This window comes from Calliphora vicina, chromosome 4 (genome assembly GCF_958450345.1).
Source record: "Calliphora vicina chromosome 4, idCalVici1.1, whole genome shotgun sequence".
NCBI classification, from domain to species: Eukaryota; Metazoa; Arthropoda; class Insecta; order Diptera; family Calliphoridae; genus Calliphora; species Calliphora vicina.
In genome coordinates, this window is record NC_088783.1 from 82,160,047 (window position 1) to 82,175,694 (window position 15,648).

The 15,648-nt window shown below is 29.8% G+C and overlaps 1 protein-coding gene across 1 annotated transcript; it reads right to left on the bottom strand.

Moving 5' to 3' along the window:
* Positions 1-13,544: 13,544 nt before the first annotated feature.
* Positions 13,545-15,330, bottom strand: LOC135957440 (odorant receptor 2a-like). The gene is made up of 3 exons (XM_065508183.1): positions 14,572-15,330; positions 14,006-14,366; positions 13,545-13,681 (listed from the first exon to the last, which is right to left on the bottom strand). The coding sequence occupies exons 1-3, from the start codon at positions 15,315-15,317 to the stop codon at positions 13,631-13,633; spliced, it is 1,158 nt and encodes a 385-aa protein (XP_065364255.1). The 5' UTR covers positions 15,318-15,330; the 3' UTR covers positions 13,545-13,630.
* Positions 15,331-15,648: the final 318 nt, after the last annotated feature.

Here is a 15,648-nt window from a genome sequence, read left to right on the forward strand (position 1 = left end):
TGTTTGATAATGAGATAAACACTTCGACTATTTATTATAAAGTAAATGCAACGGATGCAATCCAAGGAGATGAATTCGTTGGCTCTTTAAGTTAGGACTAGCTACTGAGTATAATCCGACGAGATAAATGCTTCGGCTCGCGGTCGGCTAACGACTTATTATTGGTAAATATAGTATGTAATGGATGCAATCCGAGGAGATAAATTATTTAGTATTCATCGGCTTACTACAATTTATTAGCTAATACTAGCTAATAACTTCAATCCGACGAGATAAATGCTTCGGTTCTCGGTCGGCTAACGACTAATTGTTGGTAATACAGCTTCTGGATGTAATCCGAGGAGATAAATTCGTCAGCTCTCATCTGCTAACTACAACTTATTGGCTATACTAGCTAATAAGTATAATCCGACGAGATAAATGCTTTGGCTCTCGGTCGGTTAACGACTAATTCTTGGTACATACATCTTCAGCTTTCATCTGCTAACTACAACTTATTGGCTATGATTAGCTAATGAGAACAATCCGTTGAGATAAATGCTTCGGCTCTCGGCCAGCTAACGACTAATGGAAATATATCTTATGTCAAAGGTCCCCTAAATGTTGATAATCGCTTATTTATTTAGCGTCGTCACATAATGAATGGTAGCCACAGTGGATTTTCAAGGTTAAAAAGTAGTCTGAAAACGATGTATTGGATTCATCGAAATATAGGCAAATGTTTAGTTGTTTAGTCTTAACTGTTGATAAAAACCCACATTAACTTCATAATTCTCAGGAACATGACAGACTAGAAAAAATTCTCGACATTGAGTTCAGGGTCAATAATATCGACAATGTAGCAGCGAGCTCTGATAAATTTAGATATTGTCCGCTCAATCCCAAAGCCTGTCTACCAAAGTACGATTATTTTTGATTAGTGAATTCTGAAGGGGAATATGTTTTTGTAGCATAATTGCATCAGGATCTTATGATTTCCATATTATACTCAGTGAGTGGAAAAGGGAATGTGTACAGAAATTCGTTCATAGAGTTGAATTAAATTCCCTAGACAGCTCCAAAAAGATGGAGAGGGTACATCGTATTTGCTGGATCAAGTGGGTCGCATTCTGTTTACACCAATTTAATTGGCATTGCTATTAAATATATTGGCCTGATCTGCAAAAACGTTTAAATGACGCATAACCTAAATATTATTGGGTGTATGTCTTAAAAAAGCGGGATTTTTTCAAATATTTAGCTTTTATTTTGAAACATTTGTACAACATAAATTTATTCAAAGTATTGGCGATTGTTAACTATGACCTTTTCCCATCTTTCTGGCAACATATGGATTCTGAGCCAAAAGAACTGCTCATCGTTTTAGGACAAGAACGAATCAAGCCAATTTCGGATACTCTGTTACAAAGTGAAGCTTATCCCAGATGGAGAGTTCTGTATCGATCGAAACAAATAGGCGGATGAGTCAAAATTTTCCAACCTCCTCTTTCTAAATAGTTTCTAAAATGTAGTACAACAATGCTAGCTACAGACGAATCAGTTGCTTTCGATACAAGTTCCCCGTGATGGTCCAGATTTCAGCAGCTCATAATAGATATCCCACTTTTGGTCCCACCAAATATAGAGTATTACCTTAGCGCCATGGATATTTGACTTTGGTGTCGATTCGGGCTTCACATATGATATCTTACGTTACAGATTATCGCGTAAGATATCATATGTGATTGCAAATAATGATTCGATGCAAAATGATTTTCTTTCAAGCTCTCTTGGCTTCAATTCGTATGAAACCCAATTTCCCTGCTTTTTGATGAATCCTGCTGCTTGCAAACGTTTTGATATTGCTGCTTAAGTAGCTCCCAATGACTTTGCAAGCTCTTGTAGAGTTTTAGAACACTCTTCTTAGAGAAATGGCCTGGGCGATCTTTGTCATCCGTGTCCACTTCTGAACTTCACAAACCATCTCTCGCAATTTGAAACCGATGGAACACATTCACCATAAGCTTTGGTGAGCAATCATTGTACTTAAACTGCACATTTTTAAAGAAGTAAAGCTAAACTTCTCGCATATGACGCTTTGTTGGTATAAAAACTGTTTAATCCGGTGTTTTTGCATTGAGATCAAGGTTAAGAAATACACAGAGAAAACAGATTCGTGATAGCAACCGAATTTGTTTCCAATCGAATGATTCGGTTGCACACATAGAATTTTTCAGTTCTAACAACAAAAAGTCAGTTGATAAAGAATAATTTCAGTTGAGGCAACCAAACTTTAGTTACCCCTTCCAAAATATGGTAGCTACAACTGTAAAATTCAGTCACTAAGATAGTATCATTCGATTGGCAACAAATTCGGTTGCTATCACGAATCTGTTTTCTCTGTGTAGTGTTACATATACCTGGTTTGTTAATAAATTTACGAGTCGTAGTGAAATAAGGTAAGCTGTTCAGTGGAATATCTATGGGATGACGCGAGGACCACAAAGAATCCAGAGGTGAAAATTTTGACGTTTAAAAAAATCCAGAATCAACCTCAAATGCAACATTACAGTTTTTACTGTCGGCCAGAATCTTCCTACATTTCCAAATTTTAGCTCCATTTTGATATGTCCTAAATAGAACTTGTTTTTTTTTTATACATTTTAGCTTGAAGTTTTTGATACAACTTTCATTGCCAAATAATGTGTTAAAATACTAAATACCCTTTCAGTTCGGCTTTCAGATTATGAGTTTTGTAAGGAAATATGACCTTACAATGCCTAACAATATAATAATGACCTTCAACTTTGATCGTTCTTGTTTTTTAATGAAATAATTATTTGTTTTGTGGTCTCGCTTATTTGGTACAATGTCAACTAATCTTCCGCAAAACCATAAAAATAACCCTAAGAATTTTAAGTTTTTGTGTACCACTGTTCATAAAGTCTTTATCATAGATTAATGCACATAGATCGGGAACTCTCCTGTCAAAGACCTAACTCAGTTGCCAAAAACCTAAGTGGTGAGAATGTATTAGTAAAAAAAACTATGTGAAAAGAAAAACAACACGCGTATGAGTAATTTTTATGTTTGAGTTTTTTTTCTAGTTTCCGCTCTATGTATGTTTTTTCTATGGTCTTTATCTAGTAATAAAAAAAAAATAAACAAACCAAAAGAACACTGGGTGTTTGGTATATAAATTAATAAATATAATGAAATTATAATTAAGTCAAGTTAAGTATTTATGTATATTGTACGTAATAATTAAAAAAAAATAAAAAAAAATTATACAATATATAATAATAATCTACATTTAAGTACATATAGTATATTTAATATTTTACTATAAAACTGGTGTTATTTAAAATAAAATTAACAAAAAAATGAATGCAAACAATCGCGAAATTTATGAAACATTTAATAGACATACAATAACGTTTAATAAATAAATTATGATATTAATAAATTGATAATTTTTTTCTTAATAACAAAACATAACAACCTTTATTTGAAACATTGTAAGCAAATCTCTTGTCAAAATAACAACCATAATTTACAGTTGCAACATAGAATTGTTATAAAAAAAATAAACAAAATCCCTTAAATAAATTACATTTTTATTTACTATAAATTGTTTATGGTGTGTACAATATTTATTACATTTTCATTATTTTTTTTTAAATTGTTCATTTTGTAATAAATTATTCGATGACATTGTATTAAAAATACTCTGATATTAATATTTAAAAATAAACAAAAAGAATTCATACTATTATAAATAAATAAAAAAATTAACAAAATAAATCAAATAAATTTAATAAACTAAATATAAAAGAGCATGTTATTTTATTTATTAATAGAGTGTATTAGGGTGACAATGAAATGTATGAGTGAAATTTATTGTGTCAATTAGCATAAAACGTAGCTTGAAATTTGAGCCAAAGTCGTGTCTTTTTATAAAAACCATAAATATTCAACAATTTTACTTTTACTCAGTGATGAAATACATAATGTTTGCAATGAAATGGTCACATAATGAATTGACTTCCTAGGACTATGTGAAGTTAGATGAAAAGGTAGTGGAGATTTGCGCACTGACGTTGGTCTGGACACAGTTCTCCGATAGACAAATATAGAAGTAAGACCTAGACTATTTGGAACTTGACTTTCTCTAAAAGCTCCAAAACAAATGCAGAAGATTCATACAAGAAAAAAGACTTAACCCAAATAGACCAATAATAAGTTCATTATTCAAAATATTCCAAAAACTCGCGAATGTTCATGGCTGTCACAGAATTCTATTCCTATCGAAAGTGGAATTATTTTAGTATTTTACTTTTTCAGAAAAAGTAAAACTAACATTTTTAGAATAAAAACAACTTCTATGGAATTGAATTGTGTTTAATATTATTGGATTTTCTTCAAGTTTTAATTAGCATCATTACTTAATTTATGATTGAATAAACAAAATATATTATTTTTTGCGAATTAATTGGAATCTAACGAAGGTAGAACAAAATCTAATGGAAATTAAAGCCATTCCGATACAAATGACAAATGGTGACAGGTTTGTATATAACCATAATTAGAAATCGAGTCAGTTTATCTCTTTATATTAAATTTTATTGTTTTTTTTTTATTTATATCCAATTACATTTTAAAATCAAAGACTTTTTTTAGATTTTTAACGAAGTCTACATTCTTAAAATTGAATAATTTGTACTAGGCGGGAATTTCCGGTATACCCGAAAAGAAAAACTCTAACTAAAATTGGACGACATTCAAGAAAAACTCGAACGAGTGCAAGAATGTGTCTGTCCTTCTAACTGTTTCAACTCTACCATCCATGGAGATTTCATGTCAAGTGAACAAAGTTTTAAAATCGATGTCTTCGGGGATAACCCAAGATTAGGGATATTAATTTGGACACAATTTTTCAACAAGATCGGTCAAGGAATCTCTGAGTTAGAAGGATTTTACATTTTGACAAAACAAGTATTTTTTCTCATCCATTTAAACGAATAATTCGAATATGAGATTTTAACTTGTTCGAATAATTCGATCACACGTTTAAAATTAATTGAATTATTCGAATAATTTAATTTTTTTTTGAAAAAGTAAAAAATGAAGTTTTGAAATAGGTTATTATAAAATAATATATGAAAATTTTATTGTTAAAGAAAAACAAAAATAACATTAAAGTTAACAATTCAAGTATTGATAATATTAAAAACATTCGAAAAGAAAGTCCATCATTAACCCTTGGAGGTATATGTTCTGTGCAGACCTTTTGCATATAAAAGTGTGTATAACTTTATTGTTTTTCGTGTTAGAGACCAGGCTTGGGCGGTAATGATTACATTGTGTAATATATTACTGGTACATTACCATTACCTTGTAATTGTAATTGGATTTTTGCAATTACAATTATTTGTAATGTGTAATTGACCAATAGCACATTACAATTACATGTAATTGTAATTGAATTTTTCAATTACAATTACAAGTAATTGTAATTGCAAAATTTTACATTACAATTACATGTAATTGTAATTGAAAAATGTCAATTACAATTACAAAATTAAGAAAAAGTAATAGTAATATGACTAAAACTATGTAATGATTACTTTCAAAGTATTTATTAATAAAAAAATATAAAATTACAGAAGTTACCAATTACTTATTTTTATAGTGTGCAGTAGAATGTCGAAGACCAGTATATTATATAGTAACACTTACATACATATCTACTGATTCATACTCGATTAATTAAATTAGTCTTCAGTTTCACAACAAAGATTGAAAATCTTGATATAAGTATAGTTTGTAAACAATAATTTTTAAATTTGTTCGAAGTACATAAGGAGTGAGATCGAAAAATTCTTAACACACGTTTTTCATTACATTTTTTAACCCAAGTATTATTTGAATTTTTTTTTGATCAAGTTACCTTTGAAAAACATGTCAGTTATTATGTGTAATGTCAATTATATTAATTTTTTGTTAATCTGATTAAAATGAGTGACCAGAAAAAAGTGCGTACTGAAATTATTAAATATTTTCAACAAAACCCAACTTGGTCTTACAAAAAGTTGGCCAAGCATACAAAGGTCTGCCGTCAAACTGTTTCCAATGTTATTAAACAGTACCGGGAGAACTTGTCAGTTGATAGAAAACCTGGTTCAGGTAGAAGGAATGGTCCACATGATGTTTCTAAAGCCAAAAAAATAGAACGCATTTTCAAAAGAGCTCCCAACACATCCGGTAGGAAAGCAGCCCGGTTAGCTCAGTGCTCGGACTATTTGGTACGAAAAGTTAAAGCTAATGCAGGTTTAAAAACATACAAGGCTCAAAAAGTTCCTGACAGGAACGCTACTAAAAATTTAGAGGCCAAAAACAGAGCACGGAAATTGAAGTCAAGTTTTATAAAAAAATATTCTTGCTGCATAATGGATGACGAAACGTATGTTCTGGCAGATTTTTCGCAACTTCCAGGTCAAAAATTTTATGTTGCTGATGCTCGAGGGAATGTTGAAGAAAAGTTTAGGACCCAAAAGCAGACAAAATTTCCCAGAAAGTTCTTGGTATGGCAAGCAATATGCAGTTGCGGCAAAAGAAGCCACTCATTTGTTACAACGGGCTCTATAAATACCGAAATTTACATCAAGGAATGTTTACAAAAAAGGCTGCTTCCATTCATAAGACTTCATAATGTGTCCACTTATTTTTGGCCTGACTTGGCATCCTGTCACTATGGCAAATAAGCCCTTGAGTGGTACAAGAACAATAATGTGGTATTTGTACCAAGAGAGGCAAATCCTCCAAACTGCCCGGAGCTAAGGCCAGTGGAGAGATATTGGGCTCTTGTTAAAAGAGAATTGAAGAGTACAAAAAAGGTGTCCAAAAGTGTGGTAGATTTTAAACGGAGATGGACTACATGTTCGAGCAAAGTGACAGAAAGCACTATAAAAACGTTAATGGAAGGGTTTCCGAAAAAGGTTCAAAATTTCATCACTAGTGATTAAAACTATAAAAATAATTTTTTTTGTAAATTGTAATAATAATTTCAATCAAATAAAAAAAAATTAAAGCTGTAAGTTTAGTGGTTTCTTTTTTATAAACATATATGTATGTTAAGAATTTTTCGATCTCACTCCTTATGTATATGGATTTGTAGCAACTTCGAATTCTCTGAAATTCAAAGTATACATTCTACTCATTTCAAGACGTATTAACTCGAAACTCCAACTTCATATCATTTTATATCCCTCTAAATTAGAACATTTACTTCTCAGAACTAACATATTGGCCATTTTTGAAATATGATGTACGAATATTGAACAAAGTTAACAAACTATTTTTAAAACGAAGTAAATTTGTAAGTTATGATTTACATTTAAAAACAAGTAAGAGTACTATATTCGACCGTGCCGAGTCTGAAATACCCTCCACCGACATATGATGAGAATTATAGAAGTTACATTGGTATAAAGATCCTATTATGTATGAGGATTGAGAAAATGTCATTGAAATACTATTAAATAAATATATGAAATAATTTAAATATAAGAAGTTATTTCATTTCGAATTTAAAATAATTATATATAATTCAAGTGAAGAATCCGATTATAAAAAAGGGTATACAAATATATTTAGACATAGTTCAAAATTTTGCATACGGAAATTTTAATATACATATATTCGCGTTTAATGAAATCTCCGGATATGAGCCTTATATACGTGCAATATATAATTATGAACCCATAGCCTCAAAATCAAATAGTATGATTTCTGTCTACTTGAAACTGATTTCTGTTAAATTTTTGATCGATATAAATGTGCGTTAATGTATTTTTGGGTTAAGGGACATATGTGGGGCTATGACCTACTTGGTTCAGTAAAGATTTATTTTGGAGATTTGTGAAGGTTAATGAGTTTTTCGGAAATGTTTCTCATGCGAAGGCTATGACGATAATTTATCTTCATAAAATTGAGTACAGTGATTTTTATATATATTGAAATTTTTAGTTTCGAATTTCAACTTGATAACTATATTTGTAAGAAATTTATTACGATCTTATTCGGGAGTTGACCTTATATGGGAGGTATAGCCAAATATGGACTATATTCACAAAATCCTGTAGTATGATTTGCAAATATAAATTACGGATAGGTATGGAATTTTTGTTCAATATTAATATTTTTTAGATATTTATGCAGCTTAATGTGTTCGTAAATGGTCCTTATATGGTTCTTAAGAATTGAGTAATAACTCCTCGAAAATTTTACATTTTTTAATTCTTTATGCAATTATTTGATATCTTTGACGAAATAATATTTTTAAAAATAGTATCAAAGTTTTTAAAAATATGTTTAAATGAGCTTTAAAAAAACATATTTCATTAAAACCGTTAAAGAAACCTGAAACCGGTCGAGTTTACAAAGATGAAAAAAACGGTAAACCGTTTTAATATTTATAAATGTAATTGAATTTAAAGTAATTAAATTACTTTTTAATAAATTACAAATGCTTTTTCTATCAATTACAATTACTGGTAATTGTAATTGCCATTTTTCAATTACAATTACTGTTAATTGTAATTGAATTTTTCAAATTACAATTACATGTAATTGTAATTGAAAAATCGCAATTACAATTACCAGTAATTGTAATCATAATTCTTCAATTACAATTACATGTAATTGTAATTTGAAATTATCAATTGCAATTACACCTAAAGTAATTTAATGGAAAATGTAATTGGCATCGCCCAAGCCTGTTAGAGACAAATCCTTTTATGACTTCCTGGAGCAACATTCTCCGGAACCGATTGTGGATCCTGGTTCGGCTTAATCCAGATTCTTAAATATGTTGGTTCAAACTTCATAACCTGGTCTGTGCAGACCTATGAATAATTTGAACGTTAATAAAAATAAAAAAGGAAACTATACATATGGTAGCTCTTTTCTATATTTTACCTGACTATGTATTTCCATACAAATCCCATATAGGTCTGCACAGACCTGGTTATACCGTTTAGCACCAAAAAATCCCTCTACCTCTGAGAGTTAAATTTTCATCAGAAATATTCTAATCAGATTTCCTCCCAAACAATCTGCAAAACAAATGACTAGCAAACATTTTAGTTTCCATTTTGGAGATATGCTTTAAAAAAATTTGAGCTAGTTGGACATGATCCTGAATTCAACTACAATATAAACGTATTCAGGACTTTATTATTTCGTTCATTAAATCGGATTTTAAAATAAGTAACTAATACTTTAGTAAATTAATTATTAACTTCTTTTAAATTATTTATAACAAATTGTAATATAGATTTGTGTAACTCCCTAAGACCAGCTTCAGGGGTCTTAGGGAGTTATACAAATCTGTGCAAAGTTTGATATCATTGTCAGTGAACGTGGCTAATTTGAAGTCAGACAGTGCATGATTGACAAAGATGTACAACGATACTTAACATCATATATAAGACGAACTCCATATTTTTCTTGCAACACAGTGTAAGTTTGCAAATTTGTGTTTATCATTCGATTTATTAAATATTTTGCAACGTACGCGGTTAATAACATCACTTATATACATATACATATTTTAAGATCATGGCATTCGTCTATTTCAACTAGTGTTTATAAACCAGTTTTTCTTCGAAATGTCGGTTTTTTGCGAACCGGTTAATTTAAAATGTTGATTTTCGGTTAACCGGTTTATCCGGTTTTTATCACTCGGTTAACCGGTTTTTAAAATTTGGGACTAAAATTAATAAATCTCATTTTTTTGTGCATTTTCAATATTCATTGTATATACATTATTGGTCTGATTTGAAACCTAAACTGCTGATTTATAATACAAACCTCTTTAGATTTATTTTTAAGAATTACAATGAATTTAAATAAAAGAACACGATGAGTTTACTTAAAAATTATTTCAGAATAAATAATAAATAATAGTGGAACTATTAAAAATTTAAATTAAATTTCGCATAATTCTATAAGTTTAGGCTAAAACTTACTAATGATTCATTAAAAACTTAGTGATGATTTTACCAAATGTTAAATTGAATTCGATGTATATAAATTCTTTCAATAATTTTGACTTCATTAGTGTGTTTTGTTCTTAAAATTTAAATTTATTAATCATTTCGTTAGCATTTCAGAAATATTACAGGAGAGACAGAATTTTATTTGAAATATTTTTGAAATCTGATAATGGGGTTTTATTAATTATTTGGTATGATTTATAATGACAAATAATTACAGCTAAGAAGAAGTGCGTTTGCATCTTATAGGTCCTTTTTTGGGACTTGTAACATTTTCTGTTTCATATCAGAAAGTCGAGGTGATAATAAATTTCAAAATGATGAAATATTTAATTAAAAAATTGATTTACATTTTTTGGTTGAAATTTAATGAATAAACCAATAATTAAAACAAGTATTATATATTTAGTAACATAATTATACTCAATTCCATTTGACGGAGATAATAATTTTGAAATTTTTACAAAATAAAATGCACTTAGCACTTTTGTATATTTATAGTTTTATAATATTAACCATTCCTGACTACTAAAAACAAATTTTAAAGCTGTATATACTATATTGGACATTTTATAATTTTTACACATATATGACGGTTAACCGGTTTTTTTCAATGTCGGTTAACCGAAAAACTGTTTTTTTAAAAAGGCCAATTTTCGGTTAACCGACAAACCGGTTTTTTAAAAAGTCGGTTTTTTATAAACACTAATTTCAACGTAATCATTATAAATCTCATCCTCAATATCACTTTCGACGACCGTTTCAAAATTTTATCACTTTCAACACCACTTTAATCTACGTTAATATTTTGATTATTAATTGCGATTCTGCTAATATTACGCTAGCATATGTTCACTCCATCATGTTTAGACCCTAAAATCTCTGTTTCGAAAACAATTCCCAAAATAATTTAGCCTTTTTTTCTAAATAACAAGTATTTTATTGTGTACCTTCTATTTAAATTGGTACAACATTTTGAAAGACTTGTTTTTAGAATTGTAACTTCTTGCAGAGTTGTAACTATAGACGGAGATATCAAACCACTCATCTACAGCGATCGATTTTTCGAATTTCAGAAACAATAAATTTTTGTAAGTCATTTTTACTTATTTAAATTTGGAATTATGAAAAATTTTAAGTAATTTAATAAATTTGAATGTATGTATATGAGGAGCCGCAGAACAAAAGGTACTTTTTCGCATCTTTTCAAAAATTGGTTTTTTGGTATTTTTATAATATTTGGGTTGAAATCTTATAGAAACAATCAAGTCAGCCAAATTTTTTTAATTGTTTTACTAAGTAAATGGGTTCTAAAAAAATGCTTAACAAAACGTATATACAATACTAGTATAAAACCAAAAAATAAATTGCCCAATTCACAATCGAAGTCGTAGAGTTGTAAATTGTTTGTGAAAAATATTTTCCAAACAAAATATTATGAAACAAAAACAAAATATTAATAAAAAAAATTACGACACCACGCTACAACACTACGACACCAATTGAGAATTGGGCAAATATTTAATTTCAATATGTAATTTGTTTATTATATTAGATCAGGATTAAAAACATTCATTTAAAATATTATCATTAAAAAATAACGCATAAAAAATATACTTTTTAATTTTGTTTTTAACAAAACGTACTTTTTTTCTTTATTTTTATTTTTCCGATATTAAAATGATTTTATATCAAACATCCTTAACATTTAATGTGGTGACTTATGGCAGTTAGATATATCTATTGATAAGTAAGAAACTTGTTATCATTTCCAGGTTCATGCAGTTTTTTAAGGGGGAGAAATAAATAAAACTCATTTTCCCAAAAATTTGAAATGTGCGAAAAAGTACCTTTTGTTCTGCGGCTCCTCATATGTGTACATTTATTCGTTTTATTCGATTATTCTACATAAAATTGTTCGAATTATTCGTTCTTCGAAAATTGCCATTTTTAAATTGTTCGAATAATTATTCGTACACTGAGGGAAAAATGACGTTGCAAAATCCAAAACGGTTGGTGTCATTTTGGCACCATACGGTGTCACTTTTTTTCGACACCGTACGTTTACAATTTGTAAACAAATGGGTACGAATCGACAACGCAATGTTGTTAAATTAATCGCCGACAAATCTCAACGTGAGTTGCTGACAAGTTATTGTCAAAGTGTTGCGTCGAAACTTTTTGCTTTGCTTTGTTTTTATAAGTGAGTTTTAAATTTTATTTACATTAAAAAAGTGAAAATATTTAAAAATTAAAATATGTATAAAAGAAAGTGTAATTGTGTTTAATAGTGAATTTGTGTTGATGCAGATGAAGATCCAGGCAGTGCAAGAAATGAGAAGATCACCGAATCCACTGACGACATACAACTCCAAAAATTTCTGGAAACAATAAACATACAGTTTTTGTACATTTAAAAGGAAAGGAGAGCTATACTTACATATATATAATTATCAGCAATGTAGAATACAATAAGTATTTGTTTTATTTTTTTAGAATGATGACCTGTGGAAGTAGTGCCACAATTAGGGATGCTATTTGAAATTTCACATACAGGAACTCCGACAATTGCCACCAATGTTTTGCAAAATTTAAACATGAAATTTATATGTATTTTATTTTTATTCGTATTGTATATAAAAATAAATGTAAAACGTAAAGGAATTATTATTTATGTATTTCAATTACCAAATCGTACACGAACGGTATCAAATCCACAACATATGGTTTCAAATTGACAACGGTGCGGTATCAAATTGACAACGGTCTGGTGTCAAATCGTACACGAACGGTGTCAAATCGACAACGGATGGTGTCAATTCGGCAACTGAATGGTGTCATTTTTTCGTTGTCAAATTGACACCGTTCGTGTACAATTTGTGCACATACGGGGTTGATACACTATTGACACCGAATGGTGTCAAATCGTACACGGATGTGTTCATTTTTTCTCTGGGTGTAAGAAATTATTCAATTAATCGAACGATCATTATTCGAATGAATACCATAACAGCAATCTTTTGCAAAAGAAAAATATAAAACTATCCTTGGTGCAAATTTCATCCCAATCGGAAGACATCGATTTCAAAAGTTGGTTCACTTGACATGGAAAACCCCACATATGAGTGACTGGCTGATTCAACATTGCCTATCCCAAACACCAAGAAGTAGAGACATGAAATTTGAACTATACGTTCCCCTCTCCGGGATAGTTATTCTCGGCCATATATAATGATTGGAGAAATCTAAATAACTAAACATTCCAATCAATTCTTTACATTTATATGTTTTTATTAAGAGAATTCTGTAATGATTTCGATTCCATTAAATGTTAAATTTATTAAAAACCACGAGCAATTCGATTTGACTCAAATTTCCTTTGTTGCAGTTTTATACTTTTTTTTTATCGAAATTCAATCAATAGAAAAAAAAACACCCTAATAAATAGGATTTTGGTGAATAAAGGGGATATGACTTAAGCAGTTTATTACAAAACATTTGCACATTTTAATCTATTCCATTTGATTACATTCGGCAGCTACAAAAAAAAATATTTAAATAAGTTTTATTTACATATTTAGTTGAATTTGAGCTTAGTTGACTTTATTGAGAACTGTAAACACTGAATATGCTGTTTTCATAACCTGAAATGAAAGATATAATTTTAATAAATAAATTGGATAAAACCAAGGCTAATTTTACAAGGTGATGGCCGTGGCGAATTCAATAAAATTTGTGCGAATTCTTGCATTTTCAAACTTTATATATACACATTAATGAATACGCTCGAATTTGACGGAATTCGCCACTGCAAAATCTTGTTAAATTCTCCTAGAAACAGATATTAAAATTCTAGTAAGAAATCATGAAAATTAAATTATTGATGCTTAAACTAATTTAAAAACATAAATTCGGGGGAGTTAGGTCAGAAATGAGGGAAATCTTATTCATATATCTATTGTACTAACACTAACGAATGTTGGCATTCGCACAGGAATCAAATTTCCCGCCATTATACTGCTTGTTTTCTGTGAACGCTGCAATAGAACCAAAAATGCCTTTTTAAATTTCTTATCGCGATCCATCCAATTGCAGTCGTATATGGACTCGGTCAAATGCACATTAGCCTGACAGTACAAGTCGCCATAATAACACAAAATAAAAATTTCCATCGTAACCGCACTGAAATATATGATGATGTTGAGAGTTTTCGAAGGATGTAGACCCACATAAATCAGATAGACCCCAATGGTACATTGAGCTAATCCAGTGGCCATAAATTGAGCAAAACATGTAGGAGAAATAATTTCCTGGATATTGAGAAAAAGTCTGAAAAAACATTAAGTAAGATAAAGAAAAGAAAATGTTTAAATGAGTTTGGAATACAGTGTCACCTTGGAAATCGAAATGTTGGTACAAATTTTAACCCGAACCCTAAAAGTAAGCGATTTTTTGTTCGAAATTTGATAGCAAAAAACTAAATAAATTTCCAAGGTAGCACTTTATATTAAATATATGTTAATGTATAATATACTCATTTATGGTATTGTGGTCATTGATGCAATTCGTTAGTTCTTTATACAAGTCTTCATCGGTAGTTGCTTCATTAGTACCCAAGTCCTTGATGCGCGAGGCTAATGCCTTAATGTGAGCTGTTAAAATGATTAAGTACGTCGGTGGATACGTGTCGTTGCCAAGGTTTTGTATTGCTTGCAAAATTAATCCATACAATTGATACGAGTGTGCGTAGAGGAAATTCCTCTTTGATGCCTTCCAATCCCAGGGATACCAAGCTGGATACATTAGTATTCGTTCGCTTGAAAGATAAACCATCATTTGACTGCTGATTATGGCACAACAAAACAAACGTACAAAAGTCATAAAACATTTTCTAGCCAATTTAATGCCCTCCTCCAATATGGCCACTTCTTTGTGGGTTTTCGCTCTGGCATCTAAACGTTGTAAAATTGTACGCACCTTTAGCAGTTTATGCCTCATCACAACAACATTTAAAAATTTTATATTGCAGATCACATCCGTTGTTGTCATATAAAGATTTTCACATAATTCCGTTAAGTTTTTCGAAAGTATCAAATTGACAATGAGCGTAGTGGGAAACAGCAGTGTAACGGTCACATTCAGGAATATCGCATACGCAATGTATGGCTTAAACCATTTAGAGTCACGTTTTGGTGGCTGTAAACCGAAAAATTTCCATAAAATCCAGTGGTTTTTAAATGCCTGCCATGTTTCCACATCAGCTTTGGTGTTTAGTGACATTTCTTTCTTTTATGAATTTCTAAACAGATGCAAATAAAAATGTATATTAATGTTATCAGGATTGTACAGTGATAAAAGTACATGTTTTTAATTAAGAAAGTCGGTGAACAATGGATTAAGAAATTTAAATTAAATTCTGATAATACAAGAAGAAAATAAAGTAAATAATAATCCTTTTAATTTCTCTATTAAAAAAAACAGAAAATAAAGCACTTCAATAAATTTTCAGTACTATACAATGGATAAAGCTATAAATTCAGTTTTGAAGAAAAAGATCCTAGAAGATATACAAAATTGCGTTTCTTACCGATTAATTGATAAAAAAATACAA

Coding starts and splice junctions, on each gene's coding strand:
- LOC135957440 (XM_065508183.1), bottom strand. CDS start 15,317: ATGTCACTAAACACCAAAGCTGATGTGGAAACATGGCAGGCATTTAAA. Junction 14,367..14,571: donor GACCACAATACCATAAATGA/GTATATTATACA, acceptor ATGTTTTTTCAG/ACTTTTTCTCAATATCCAGG. Junction 13,682..14,005: donor GAATGCCAACATTCGTTAGT/GTTAGTACAATA, acceptor CTTTCATTTCAG/GTTATGAAAACAGCATATTC.